Consider the following 13,021-nt stretch of genomic DNA (forward strand, 5'->3'; position numbering starts at 1 on the left):
ACAAGTTTCTAATACCACAGCAGAAAAATCATTTCTGTAGACTTTTGTCTTCACCATGTCGCTTTACATGCATCCAGTCTCCAAAGCAAAGCTTACCAAGGCTAGCCACTTCAGAGAAATGATGGCCTCATGTATGTATTCTAGCTAGTTCTGAGACCCCAGTCTAGAAATACCTGCAATTCCTTTATGATTAAGACTGAAAAGTGCATTTCATGTCCGAGACCTTTACTTTGCCTCACACAGAAATATGGCCAAAATATTACTTACAAACTGTATGAAGAAACTTAGGGTGGCATAGCTCAGAAGCAGCAGGGAACAGAACCCAGCTCTAGGACCTTCTTTTAAAAGCCACCCTCCTAGCTCTGCAGAATCAGCAGCAGTAGCCAAACACACTGCACAAGCTTCAGCAGGCCAAAGGCAGCAGCAGCACTTCCCAGGTCAGACCACAATCAGCACTCGGGCTGCAGCTCCCCAGCTCCTCCAGGAAATACAGACAGATGGAACCGTGCTGCAAGGCAGATCCAGCCTCTGAGCTGACAGGCCTTGCTAACACCAGGCACATTTACAGGGAGTTTCTGTGTTATTGCTTTAATTGAATTTAGCTGTTATGTTACCACCCAATCACTAGTTAGCTGCACTGGGAGCTCCTCCAACTTAAAAGTCAGCTGCTTCATTTTGCAGAGTTTTGCATAGCACCACAATGCTTCTGTCAGCCAGGCCTAGTGGTAGCAATGTAGGATTAAGCCTAGTTTAAATGATGACATTCTATGATTAGAATAGCACAGGGATTTTTCCATCTCTAGGAAAACCTGCTCTCAGTCATGTCCTAATTCTCTTTGGGGGCAACAACAAAAAAAATTTCCTCACAAGTGGCAAATGTTTCACTATGAGAACAATCAGCCACTGGAATAATCTCCCAGGGGAGTGGTGGATTCCCCAACATTGGGCACTTTTAAGACTCAGCTGCACAGGGTGCTGGGCCATCTCGTCTAGACTGTGCTTGTGCCAAGAAAGGTTGGGCCAGATGGTCCTTGAGGTTTTCCATGATTCTATGAAACACAGCTCATCAACGCATCTGAAGGGGAAATCTCATGATCCTGGTGTGAACTCTTTTTTTACCTATATTGCTTTTCAAACGTTTTAGGAAAAACAGTGACTTTTTTTTGTTGACACATCAACAGAATAACTAAAAATCTGGTAAAGAGAGGAGTCACACTAGAGATTTCTGAGGAGCTGGAATGATAGGAGGAACTAATTATGTTGTCTTGTAAGCTTCAGTACCCATGAGTTGCAGCTGCTCGTTCAAGTGAAACTTTTCCAATCAGTCTTTCTTGGAAAGTATTTCACACACCTTCATTGAGTCAAGACTTTGACTCATGCCCTCAAGTAACAAAGGCCTTGTGTTTAAGCTTCATTTAGCACATTCTAAAACTAAACGTATGGATGGGAACAAGCAGATGGATGATGAAAACGAAGATTAAAGTCTTGCAATCGAGTGGCAGCATACAACTTGCTGTGGAATCCTCTGAAACAGAAGTTCAACTCCGCTCTAAAGAGGGCTAAGAACAATATTTATAATACTTATTTTTTGTTAGCTGTAGAACTCCACTACTTGTAATAAAACTTGGAATAAGAAGTTCCACTTTCACATGCATTTCAGAGTATTTTGAAATGGTTTTTTAAATGGCTAAGAAGTAAAAAACTAACTCCTCTCAAATCAGTTACTAGTTCTGAAAGTAATTAACAGCACAACAGTTACGTGGTTTATGGAGAGGGGGTGGTTGTTTTTGGTTTGGTTTGGTTTTTTTTAGAAAGCACACTGTGATTGATCTGTTCTTTCCTCATGCAATATAACTCTACATGCACACTTTGTAACCTGTCTTAAAAATCAAAATAAAAATATATTACTTCCTAAGAAAAATGCATATCATTTTTCTGTTCATTTACCATAAGCTTTAGACTACTAAAAGGATTACTTCGTGTCTGGAAAACTTGTTATATTTTTATAACATTTTTCTAATAAGGCCTTTTAGTATGGTACCTACAGCGTCACAAAGCAGGCTGCCAAAACAAGGCAGGAGCAGCATTCACATATGAAGCCACTTGTGCTTCTTCTAGAGATGTGGGAAAACGCACTACAAGTGAATCTGGGAGCATTTTTCATCTTGTGAAGCGACAAGCGTCTGGGAGTAGGATTTGTACATAATGAGGCTTCAAGAGAGGGAATGCTGCAAGGACATTAAGCCTCAGTCCTTGCACAGGCTCCAATTCACCTCAGTGCTGGTCTTGCTCGCTATGGATGATTGTTTAAGTCGCACCCCGTACCTTTAGCATCCGGCATCTGTCTCATAATTTCCTCTCTCTCTGCTTGTTCAGTAGCTGTAGTGACCCTGAATGACCCCTCTCTAGTGAATGTGGTTCTGCTGGCATCAAAGGTGGCAGTCACTCCACACTCCTTCTCCCGCTTCTGCTTTCGCTCCAGGCATGCTGCAAATGCACAGCCCACGGCATGACTCAACCTTTCCCCCTGTACAAGACAACATTGCATCATACAGTAGCTGGAACAGAAACATACGTGTGCTTCAAGCATTGCGAAGTGATAACCTGCCTTTACAAGAGGAATCTAATTAAGGCATTAAAGAGAACAACGGTAATTGGCCACCTTTTGTACGGCTCTAAAATTAAACCTGGTATATAAAGGCTCCCAACTACTAATGCTCAAGCAGTGTTCAAGGCCACCCAGAAATGAAAGAGATTGTTGGATAATCTGTTTAGTTCAACTGCTACTGAGATGCTAGTGCGATAACATGCCTGCACTGATCCCTTGCCTCTGGATACATTTGTGCACAAAGAAACTCTTGTAAAGCCATCTTAAGCAGGTGTAAGTCCTGAAGGATAGATAAGTGCTCTTTTCAGATGGAGAAAGTTTACAGAGGGTTCAGAGAGAAACTACCCCTGTGTGCAAGTGTGAAAATTAAAAGTACAATGGTGACTACTTACACCTCTTAACAGCCCTGACCAAATACAGGAGTTAGCATTAAGAGTGCCTTCTGAAAAGCACTTCCATTATTAACCAGTGAGGTCAAAAGGACCCACTATCCAATAACTGCACTAAGAAAAGGAAGTTCAAGTTGGAGGAAGCTCAGCAATCCAGCTGATACAGCGGCTACAGCCGAGTCAAAGGCACTATTACTACCAGTAGCTCAACTCATCTTATGATCAGTAAGTGAACTGAACTGTTATTCACAGAGGAAAATAGAAATGCTACAGCTCTAACATAAGTTTATCTGGGAATTTCTAATTTCATTGTTTTGCTTTAAAGAAAAATGACAAATTGTCAAGTACAATTGCTCTGAACATGCAGCTATGTGGAGTTTACGCGATGAATTTGCATGAGGTTTCAAGCACTTTGTATAATACAAGCCAGATTCGACAAAAAGGAGAGAGAGGAAAAGGCCAGATCAGGGAGTTAAACACCTACATCTACACAGCAAGAGACTGATAGAGGTAACTTACTTTCAAGTCTTCTACTAGAAAATCTCTATCACTTTGAAGCAAACACGATGCTAATTTAATTCAGTTTAGCTCCATCCCTTAACATTCAGATGATTTTTCATTCAAGATAACATTCGCATACAAGAGGCTGCATTCATAACCAGTCTGTATTTACTCACTATGACTGCAACCTGGAAAAACTGTCATTGCTGTTTCAGTTTTTGGCTGTATACATTTTCAGATGAGAATATCTTCTGTCTATTTTTAGAAGAGTAGCTCCCTTCTGCTAGAGATATCTGAGGCTGACTGCATTCCTTTTATACACATGCTGGGCACCGTTCCTCTCCACAAGACAACATCACAGAGGGTTGGAAAATAATTCAGATATAAAGAATTAGAACTAAAATAGTTTTCAAGCACTAAGTCATATTTTAGCTGAAGTCAAAACATAGTGCACTATTCTAGGTAGTTAATTTTTCCAAGCGCAACTTCCAGCTAGAAGCCAGAAGAGTTGGACACACTATATTAAACTTACCGTGTCCTTCACCGCCATAAAGCAGTGGCATATCCAGCGTCTTGTTGTGCCATCTCGACAGATGTATGAGAATGCCCGGTCAAAGTTCCTGTCTGGTGCGCAGAAAGAAACCTTCTCTATTGTCTGATCAACTATAAGATCCTAGAGGGAAAAAATCCCCCCCGCAATAAAAGAAATGTGAGGAAATATGGAGAAACACTTGAACAAGCCATTTTCAGTGTTTACTGCAAGAAGACAGTTATACTAAAAAGAGGATATAACCCGATGTGACTATAATTACCTGTCAATGAATTCACCATTTGGAATCTCTTCCCAATGCGAAACAAAAAGGACAGATGATATTTTCCACCAGTCACCTTTGGTAGAATTGTTCTAAGGCACCACTCCAGAATTTAGGCACCCAAACAAATTCCTAAGATATCTCCTTTAAACTACGGAGCCCACATTTTTGTTTTATTTTATTTTTACAGCGTCTCCAGTAGTCTTACTATTAAAAAATCTTTACTGGGGTTAAAACAGAATGCTGAATCTTATGGGAGAGGTCTGCAAGTGTGAATAGGTCTAGCAGCTGCTACACAAAAAGCAAAAGCTGATCTGCCAATTAGCTAAGCTGGGATGCAGTGGAAAAGCACCAGCAGCACTGGTAGTGTCAAACACCCCTGATTTGTTCCCATAGACTGGTGGGAGAAGTGTTTATAAAAAGGAGATAGTATAGTTTAAGAACAATGTCATCTCTACCCCCCCCACCCCAACTTTTTTTTTCAAAATGGTGTCTTTTGGTTGGTGGTTAGTACTTGGCACCTGTGCTAATAGATTCAGCCACCAGAAGGCAATAGTATATTCTCTTTTTAAGTCCTATACTTTCAATTACCTCCAGGGTCTGCACAACTTGTTAAAATTCAATTTTAAAAGATTAGATATATGCAGTAACATTTCCAAAAATAATACAAGTCTTATTTTTAAATGAGGCAATCAGTAGACTGAATTCACCTACGTCAGTATGTTTGTATTAGAAACAAAATTCTTAAAGAGACAGTAACTTTAGCGCTGATGAACCATACCCTAACAGCAGCCCTGGAGAAGTCTAGACACAGAGCAGGTATTTGACAGTCGTACTGCGGAGGGAATTCTCTCTACCTGCTTCACAGTGTTGGCTTGCAGAAATCTTTTAGGTTGACAAAGTAAGGGTTAAATGACGTGAATATATAACAAATTAATTTCAGACTAATGAGAGTAAAAATTGTTCTGACAGCCGTGCCATCTTTTAAAATACTAGTATGCTTATAGAGGCATGCCTAAAGTTCTTATTTCTAATTGCCTACATCTAGATCAAAACCAAGAATCATTGGTGGTACATACTGTGCTATTTTCACAATAAAAAATTTGTTGACAATCTAGAAGGATGCCACGAATACATCAGTCTTCTACTTCAGACCACCAGCTTAGGTATTCGAATTAGAAATTACTGAATTTGATACTCGGTAACTATTTAGCTTCAGTCTGAAGGTACAACCCCCCTATTTAATTTATTCTCTTCATCACATTTTTTTTGGAAGCTAGCTCTTGTTCATTCAGACCCATTCTAGGATTGGGATGCACTGAAAATTATATTGATTAATATGAGTTTGCTCATATATTACTACTGCAGCCTTCTGCAGTGGTGTAGAACAAAGTCAAAGGACTCTCCAAGTTCAATGTCAATAGAACTTATCAGGAAAAAATAGTTCTTCCAGTAAATGCAACAGAAAAAAATATTACAAGTTTGTGCTATCTGCCACATTTTATGAAATGTGTCTTGAGAGTACTGTGGAATTAATTGGGAAAAAAATATCAGGCATACATGTTTACAAAGCAAGAAATGAATAAACTAATTACACATTTCAGTTTTCCTTTCAAATACCAATGTTTGCATTAACATAAAGACTGGCGTCCATTTAAAGTTATAGCACATACATTATTATAGAGAGATTTAAAACTTTTGTCCATGGAATTCTAACCTTTGTTTTCTCATCTACAACTCTGAGTCCATCCGCCGAAACCCACAGGACTGCTTTAACGGCTTTCTTCCCAGACTTTCAAAAAAATAAAAGAAAGAAAGAAAAAAAACAAACAGTTTTACACCAACAGCATCTGACAGCCACCTGCTTCCCCTTTTCAAGAACCATAACATAAAGTGTAGATGAAGTCCATGGTCAGTAGGGTGCCCAAAGCCAGATACTCAATCCAAGTTGCAAAACAGTCAGAGAACCAAGCCAAAGCCAGTATTTCAGAAACAGCACGTCGTGGGGAGGGAAGAGGGCACAGGACAGGTGGAGGCAAAAATAAGGTGTACATCCACTGACAGTAAAGAATTCAAGACTGACCAAGTAGGTGAAGAACTCTACTAAAGAATCAGAAGACACTAATTCATAAGGAGTTACACCACAGGTAGCTTCTTTAGCATCAGTTTAAACATGGGAAAATTCTTACCTGATATTTCCACCAGCCCTACCCTCTGCCCCAATAGCTGAATGGCAGAATCATGGCATCACCTTAAACCAGTGTTAAAAGCACCCAAAAATCATCAGTGTTATCAGCTTAATGCTAAGACCAATCATCCAAACGTTTCACTAATTTATTAAGAGCTAAATGTCACATCTTGGAAGAGAGGTAGAAAAATATGATTTCTTAACCATTTGGTGTGTATCTTGAAAAAGCAATGGTGTGTGGCAGGCTGACGCAGCAGAGGAGCTGTCTGGCTTTTATCCAAGATCTGACTGTGGGAAACTTTCAGCTGCCGAGAGCTGAGGGTAAGTAAAAGTGGGAAACACAGGAAGGCTTCAGGAGCCATTTAAACTACAGATTCTTTCTACTGTTTACTTTTTAAGGGAAAGTTACAGAAAACAGTATAAACACTTGACACAATATTCCTCTGAAACTAATGCATTGAACAGAAAATAGGTACAAGATGTCAACATAATTTTACTGGTTGTTACAAAGACCTACTACAAGAAAAATAATCTTTTTTTTTTAAACCTATTAGTTTAATTCACAAGCTCCATACTTTAAGACAGCTAATAAAAATATTCTCCCCATAATGGTTTTTGAAGCACTGGGTATACAGTTTGTGGCTGCTAATGGCACCCACCACAGATCACTGCAGGGAGTGAAGACAGCAACAACAACAACAAAAAAAAAGATGAGGGGGTATCAGCTAGTGGCTTCATGCAAGAACTACAATTAATTTTTTTTAATAGGTCATTGGAGATGTATATAATTTATATTCATACAGCAAGTAATGGAGCAAGTACACACTCTGACATAAGCTACCACAAGCTCCAAGTCGGTAACACTGATTTTAACACTATAGGGATGAAATATCTTGGAGTGAAAAGTCTCTTGTTATATTATATTGGTTTCATTATCAGAGATAGCAGCAAGTATGAAGAAAATGGGCCTGGCAGAATCTGGGGTGGAACTATCTGTCCCAATTTTCTGAAGCAGCAATGACACTCTGAGCATTTTCAAAAAGCTTGGTGAGAACAGATAATGGCACTGACTTGTATGGAAGAGTGATTAAAAGAGAAAAGAGAGAAAATAAACACAGCATGAAAGAAAGCTATGGAGAAGTGCTGGCAGAATCAAGTTTCTAAATGTCCATCCAGCCTCTGGATACCCCCGAGAAGGTTTAAAAGTAAAACTGTCAGATTCTTGAATGCCTAATGGAAAGGGTATAATTTACAAAGGAAGAAGTACTTAAATTTACCATCATATGTGGTAAAAAAAAATATTTCACATTTAAAAGTAATTTCTAATTTTTGGTCTTAAAAGGCAGTAACATCACTAGCCACAAAATATAGTCTGTATTTTCAACTCTCAGCAGCTGATTAATAGTCCCTATTAATCCCCAAAACAAATGGTTTGTAGATGTCTGTGAACTGTTTTAAAATGGAGTACAGTTTCTTATAAGCCATTAATAGTCTTAAAATTTTTGTTTCAAGCAATTACAAACAATCCAGTGGAGACAATGCCTGCAGGTAACTGTTTGGTTTAAATTACAGTCATTAGAAACAGGGATACATGTCTTTCTCCAGCAAACAATAAAAACCTTGTTTCTGCAGAAATAGTAAACAGTTCCTGAAGTTTGTATTGAAGTCAAGTTTAACTGAGCTGGTTACTTCATAAAGCCGTACTGATCTTCAGCAGAGCTACTTCTCACCTGCTATTTTACCAAATGAAGATTTTAAAATAGCTAAGATATGAACTTCATGTTTCTCAGAATAAAATTAAAAGGCTAAATGGCTGTCTAAATCCTCCTCTCCGACTGGAAACATAAGGTTCCTCATGCAAGATAGCGTAACAAACCCATGTTTGGTTTAGAGAAAAACAAAACACTCTTTTATCTCCTAATTCCTCCTTCTAGATTTATTTCAGCACTTAGAAGGGGCAAATCCTTACTGTCTATATCCCAAACCCACAGCTACTACTGTTGGGCAACATACAATTTTCCCCATCTACTCAATCCTCAGCTTATCTGTGCCTACAATTGAGGTATAAAGAACAGACTTCTCCAAATCAGTTTATCCTAGATATACAAATCAAAGTACTACTCCATTATGGGTGGATATTGCCAAGGATGTCGTGATTACAAAGACGATATGAGTATTTGCACTCCTGGCACACACTGGACAAAGATCAGACCGGATGCAAGATACTGCATGGAAAATAAACTCCAACGCAGGGTCACAGCTTGTGTAATAAACACTGAAAGGTATGGGTGACTCCAAACAAAAGTATTTAAAGCAAACAGCCAATATCCACTGGAATAGTGTGGTCTTAAATGTTGCTACCAAGGGACTCATCTAGACGTCCATATCAGTAGCTTGTCTTCATGTTCAAGAGCTTTTGGATGAGAGCATTGCTGTGCTGATGACATGACAGGATGAGAGCCACGTGTGGCACCGGCTCCCGGGAGCCTGATCCGTCAGTGCTGAATCAGCCCCGATAGAAACCTCGCTGCTCAGCACTTCCTAGGAGGTCAGCAATCTGCTCCAATGCGAGGTTCATTATCTGGACTAATTTTGGAGTCCTCAGAGGTCTCCAGGAGGGCGGGTGAGGCACCCACACTAACAGACAATGAGGCCCCCACACAAAGCAGGACCACTGCAGGTTGGGCAGGAGGGAAACCTCTGTGATGAGCTGGCAGTGTCCTAGAGATGGGTATCCACCAAGAAAAAAAAAAAAAAAGAAAAAATAAAAGTGGACTAAATCTGAAATGTATATTTCCTAATCAACAGTGCAGTTCATGACAATTTAACAGTTAGAAGTTATAGGAATGTGGAGATAAGCAGCAGCTATATTGTAAGGTGGAAAATAAAGGTTTAAGGATGCCAGAGCAAAATTAAGTTGCCCAATAATGCATTTTCTAATAATTCTGAATTGTTTCTAGACTTTCTGCCTATTTTACTCTGTCCTGGGAGGTATAAACAGCTGTAAAATGTTATCTAGAGTCTGAGGTATATATAAAGAAAAAATTTTCATTTCAGACTCTAAAATACTGTGTGATGAGAAATACATGCACTCAATGGAAGCAAAACATGAGGAAGATCACCAAATTTGTACTACTATTCATTACAACAGAAAAGCTTTAGTTTTCAAAATATGAAGAGCTGCCTAAAAAGGCAGTTGATTTGGTTACATTGCATATGCTACACAAAATAAAACTGCAGAAGCCTAACCTGGAGCCATCAACAGACATTTTTATTTAAAGTTGAAAAGAATGTATTTTCAATACTTCAACACTTGAACATTTCTAGACAAAAATCTATCAGATTTACCTTTTGGGGGAGAAAAATATGGACAGGGAAAGCAGAAAACCTGCCTAGACTGACTTTCTGAAAGCTGCTAGCATGTTTTAAGCATCTCTGTAATTTGGAATATTATATTAATCCCAACGCAAGGCATCTGTGGAGAAATTATAGATGAGGCAGCCAAAAGATATTGGAGCTATTAGTATTCCTCAATTATTAATAATGAGAACAGCTGTCCCTTTTTTTGCAGTTTCCCCCTAGATTTGGGCTACCATTGTAGGCCAAAGCTGTAATAAAGACACTGCCATACTGATGCTGTGGGGATATCTATAAACACTATGGATTTAAGTGGTTTCAGTGCTAATTAATGAAACTTCACAGGCTGAAGCAGAAGTAGGTCCCTCTTTGGCAAAGTATTACAATAAAAGACAAGGCAAATCTACAAGGCTGTGGTAAAATGCCAGACTTCATAAAAAAGCAACTAAGATGTAATGGGGAAGCTGGCATATTTAATAGATAAAAAACTGTCTTTGACTTTCATTAATTGCTATGCAAATATCTGTCTTCTACATCTTTGCTTTTTTATGTACCCTAACACATTAACAGCAACAAGCAACTAACATATCTGATCAGGTTGAAGTGGGTTTTTTTCTGTTTGTTTAAACAAATTGTAAGTACTGTTTAGCATTTTCAGTTGTAAAGCCAATGGCATGTTTTGACTCCAGTCTTTGCAGATTCCAGCTCTTAAATTTCATTTGCACACAGGAATGATCTAATTAACCTGATGTATCTCCCACCTATGGTATTTTGTCCCTAAAATAATAAAAAAAATAAAGCACCTCTTACTTCATCATCACTGCATTTTAGATGCGTGCTTTTCCAGATCATAGAAAGAAGCCTGAACTGGGGAAACAGCTGGCCCTGCGTGACAAGATTTCATTTTATAACAAGATACTTCAGAAACCATATCTTAAGAATAACTCCATATAAAAGTAAGTTAAAATGTTTTACAGGAATTTTAAATGCAGAGGCAGGGAACAGATGAGAGGTAAAAGAGAGTGAGCTCTCAGAGGTCTACATGTGCTGCCTTGTGGAGATGTAGACAGCAGGAACAAAACCACCCAGCTGTCAGTACAAAACATTCTTAACAAGGACAAAGAGTTGCTTCCCTTTGCAGCTAGGACACTCTCCTCATGAATATAAGAGCAACAATAAAACCAGTAAATTTTTCAGTTATACCACTGAGTTACAATTAGAAAAACACAGTAGGTAAACACCAGGTTTCATCTTGTCTTTGAATTAGGACTGTGCTCAAAAAAAGGAAGGTTTAAGAGAGGGTATGTGTAGGCACACTGCTTTCTCCCAACACCAACACTTGGGGGATCAACTCATGGTGCCAGGCAGCCGATCGTGAAGCGCTTACAAGGCACAGACCCCAACCGCTCTGTAGATATTTCCCTAGGTGATGTAGACTGGCACAAGTTTAAGGGCTTACAAGGAAAATTCACATTTTTTTCAGGAAGATCAAATCACTTCAGAACACTGGATTTCTGATACAGTACATACAGATTTACATTTCTGTTTCAGGTTGCTTTTTTAACCACGTTCTTTGATCAACATTTTTAAAAGCAAATATTCTGAACTGGATTAGGGGACTCTCAACACCCTGATTTTATGGCAGTGCTATACCAGGGATGTAACTCCTTATAGTGCAAGCACAAACGAGGCGTTAAACTTACTTTTCCAAAGAAGCCTTTGAAGAACTTCCTTTCCTGGAGGAACAGGGGGGACAAGTCGAGCGCTATTACTGTAGGTAGCTAAAATGTCCCAGGGTTTCAAACCAACAAGCACACACAAGAATAGGTTTGGAGGGAAAGGAAGGGGTTTTTAGAGTTATCCATGAGAAGGTGCGACAGGCAAATGTGAAAATAAACCCATGAAAATGCAGATCAAAGGGCACGCACACAATTCTAACAAGCTACTGCCCTGAAATTGGTGGAAAGAAGAGAACCTCAGCCCCAATTTCATGCAAAGTGGTTACTTTATTTTCACTCTCCCTTGTTTAGTCCCTTTTAGTTAGGTTATAAATCAAACTTGGCAGCAGACGTGATGGTTAAACAATTAAAATACTGTATGGGCTCTTGTGAAACGCGAAGTTCTAGCTCCAGAATTAGAGTCAAGTTTGCTCTGTATTGATCACTCTTTCCCAAAGCAAATGCTTTGTAAGCTGGAGAAGCATGTATGGCTGGTACAAAAGTAGGGTTAAACACTGCTTCGTTTTATTTTATTTGTTGCTTTGGTTTACATGCTACTCTTACACTTCACACCTTATGCAGTCTTCTCTGAGCAGTGAGGAATTTCATCTTACCTTGTGGCACAATCAAAACACAAGTGAGATCCCTTCTTCTTCCACTCTCTCTAAAGCCTTCCAAGGCTTTACTCAGTATTTATACAAACACTAGATATTCATTCTACAACTCTGAATTGATAGACTGAACAAAACCCCTTTAAAGTCAGCTCAGATGGGGACAGTTTGGCAAGTGCAAAGATACCAAGAGCTGAACTAAAAGTTCCTAAATTTCTTCAGTCTGGAAGTGATTATACTGATTGCCCAATTCACATTAAGAAAAAGGCAGAGCACAGTTTTAAGCACATTTGCACGCAGTTTAGTTTACTGTCTTTATTTTGTTTCCAGACTGTGAAAAGAAAACTGCAAGATCTGAACTAATCTCCTGAGAGAACACTTCAGCAGGCCTTGTGCTTTGCAAGCAGAGACACACAATGCTCTGCGTTTGAGGGAAGCTGCCATGAAGCATATCGCTGTTCATGCTGTTTCAATTCTAAGAAAGCTATGGTATAGGAGTAACAGGGATGAGGTGGAGAATTGCAGATGAGACAGAGTGTCTTTGTGACGGCCCCTGACCCCAAATTAACACTATGCAATTCCAACCTGTTGATCACTGATAAGAATACTATATTAAAAATATTATTACAAATATCCTGAGGCAGTGTCTCAAGAATTGATTGATAAACAAGGTTATATTTAAAACAAAGCTATGGTTCTGACGCAAGCCAACAAAAGCCAGGAAACACAAAGTTAAGAAGGGAGGGTCAATCTTGACTTTGCATTTCCTGACTTCTGTTGCTGTGTGCCCCTCTGCCCCACGTGCTTCCACAGAGCATTTTACTGAGTATCTGTAAC

At 39.1% G+C, this 13,021-nt stretch overlaps 1 protein-coding gene across 10 annotated transcripts in view; it reads right to left on the reverse strand.

Moving 5' to 3' along the window:
- The window catches only part of NUMB (NUMB, endocytic adaptor protein), a 36,117-nt gene that overhangs the window by 6,870 nt on the left and 16,226 nt on the right, over positions 1 to 13,021 (reverse strand). For 4 of the 10 annotated variants that reach the window (XM_026849519.1, XM_026849514.1, XM_026849518.1 and 1 more), the window contains exons 3-6: positions 11,559 to 11,636; positions 6,028 to 6,102; positions 4,031 to 4,171; positions 2,326 to 2,527 (exon numbers count right to left, since the gene is read on the reverse strand). In XM_026849519.1, the coding sequence (XP_026705320.1) occupies positions 2,326 to 2,527; positions 4,031 to 4,171; positions 6,028 to 6,102; positions 11,559 to 11,636 (496 nt within the window). The remainder of the gene's footprint in view (positions 1 to 2,325; positions 2,528 to 4,030; positions 4,172 to 6,027; positions 6,103 to 11,558; positions 11,637 to 13,021) is intronic. The other 6 variants (XM_026849522.1, XM_026849517.1, XM_026849521.1 and 3 more) reach the window with 2 other exon arrangements.

This window comes from Athene cunicularia (genome assembly GCF_003259725.1).
Source record: "Athene cunicularia isolate RWA chromosome 5 unlocalized genomic scaffold, athCun1 chr5_part1, whole genome shotgun sequence".
NCBI lineage: Eukaryota > Metazoa > Chordata > Aves > Strigiformes > Strigidae > Athene > Athene cunicularia.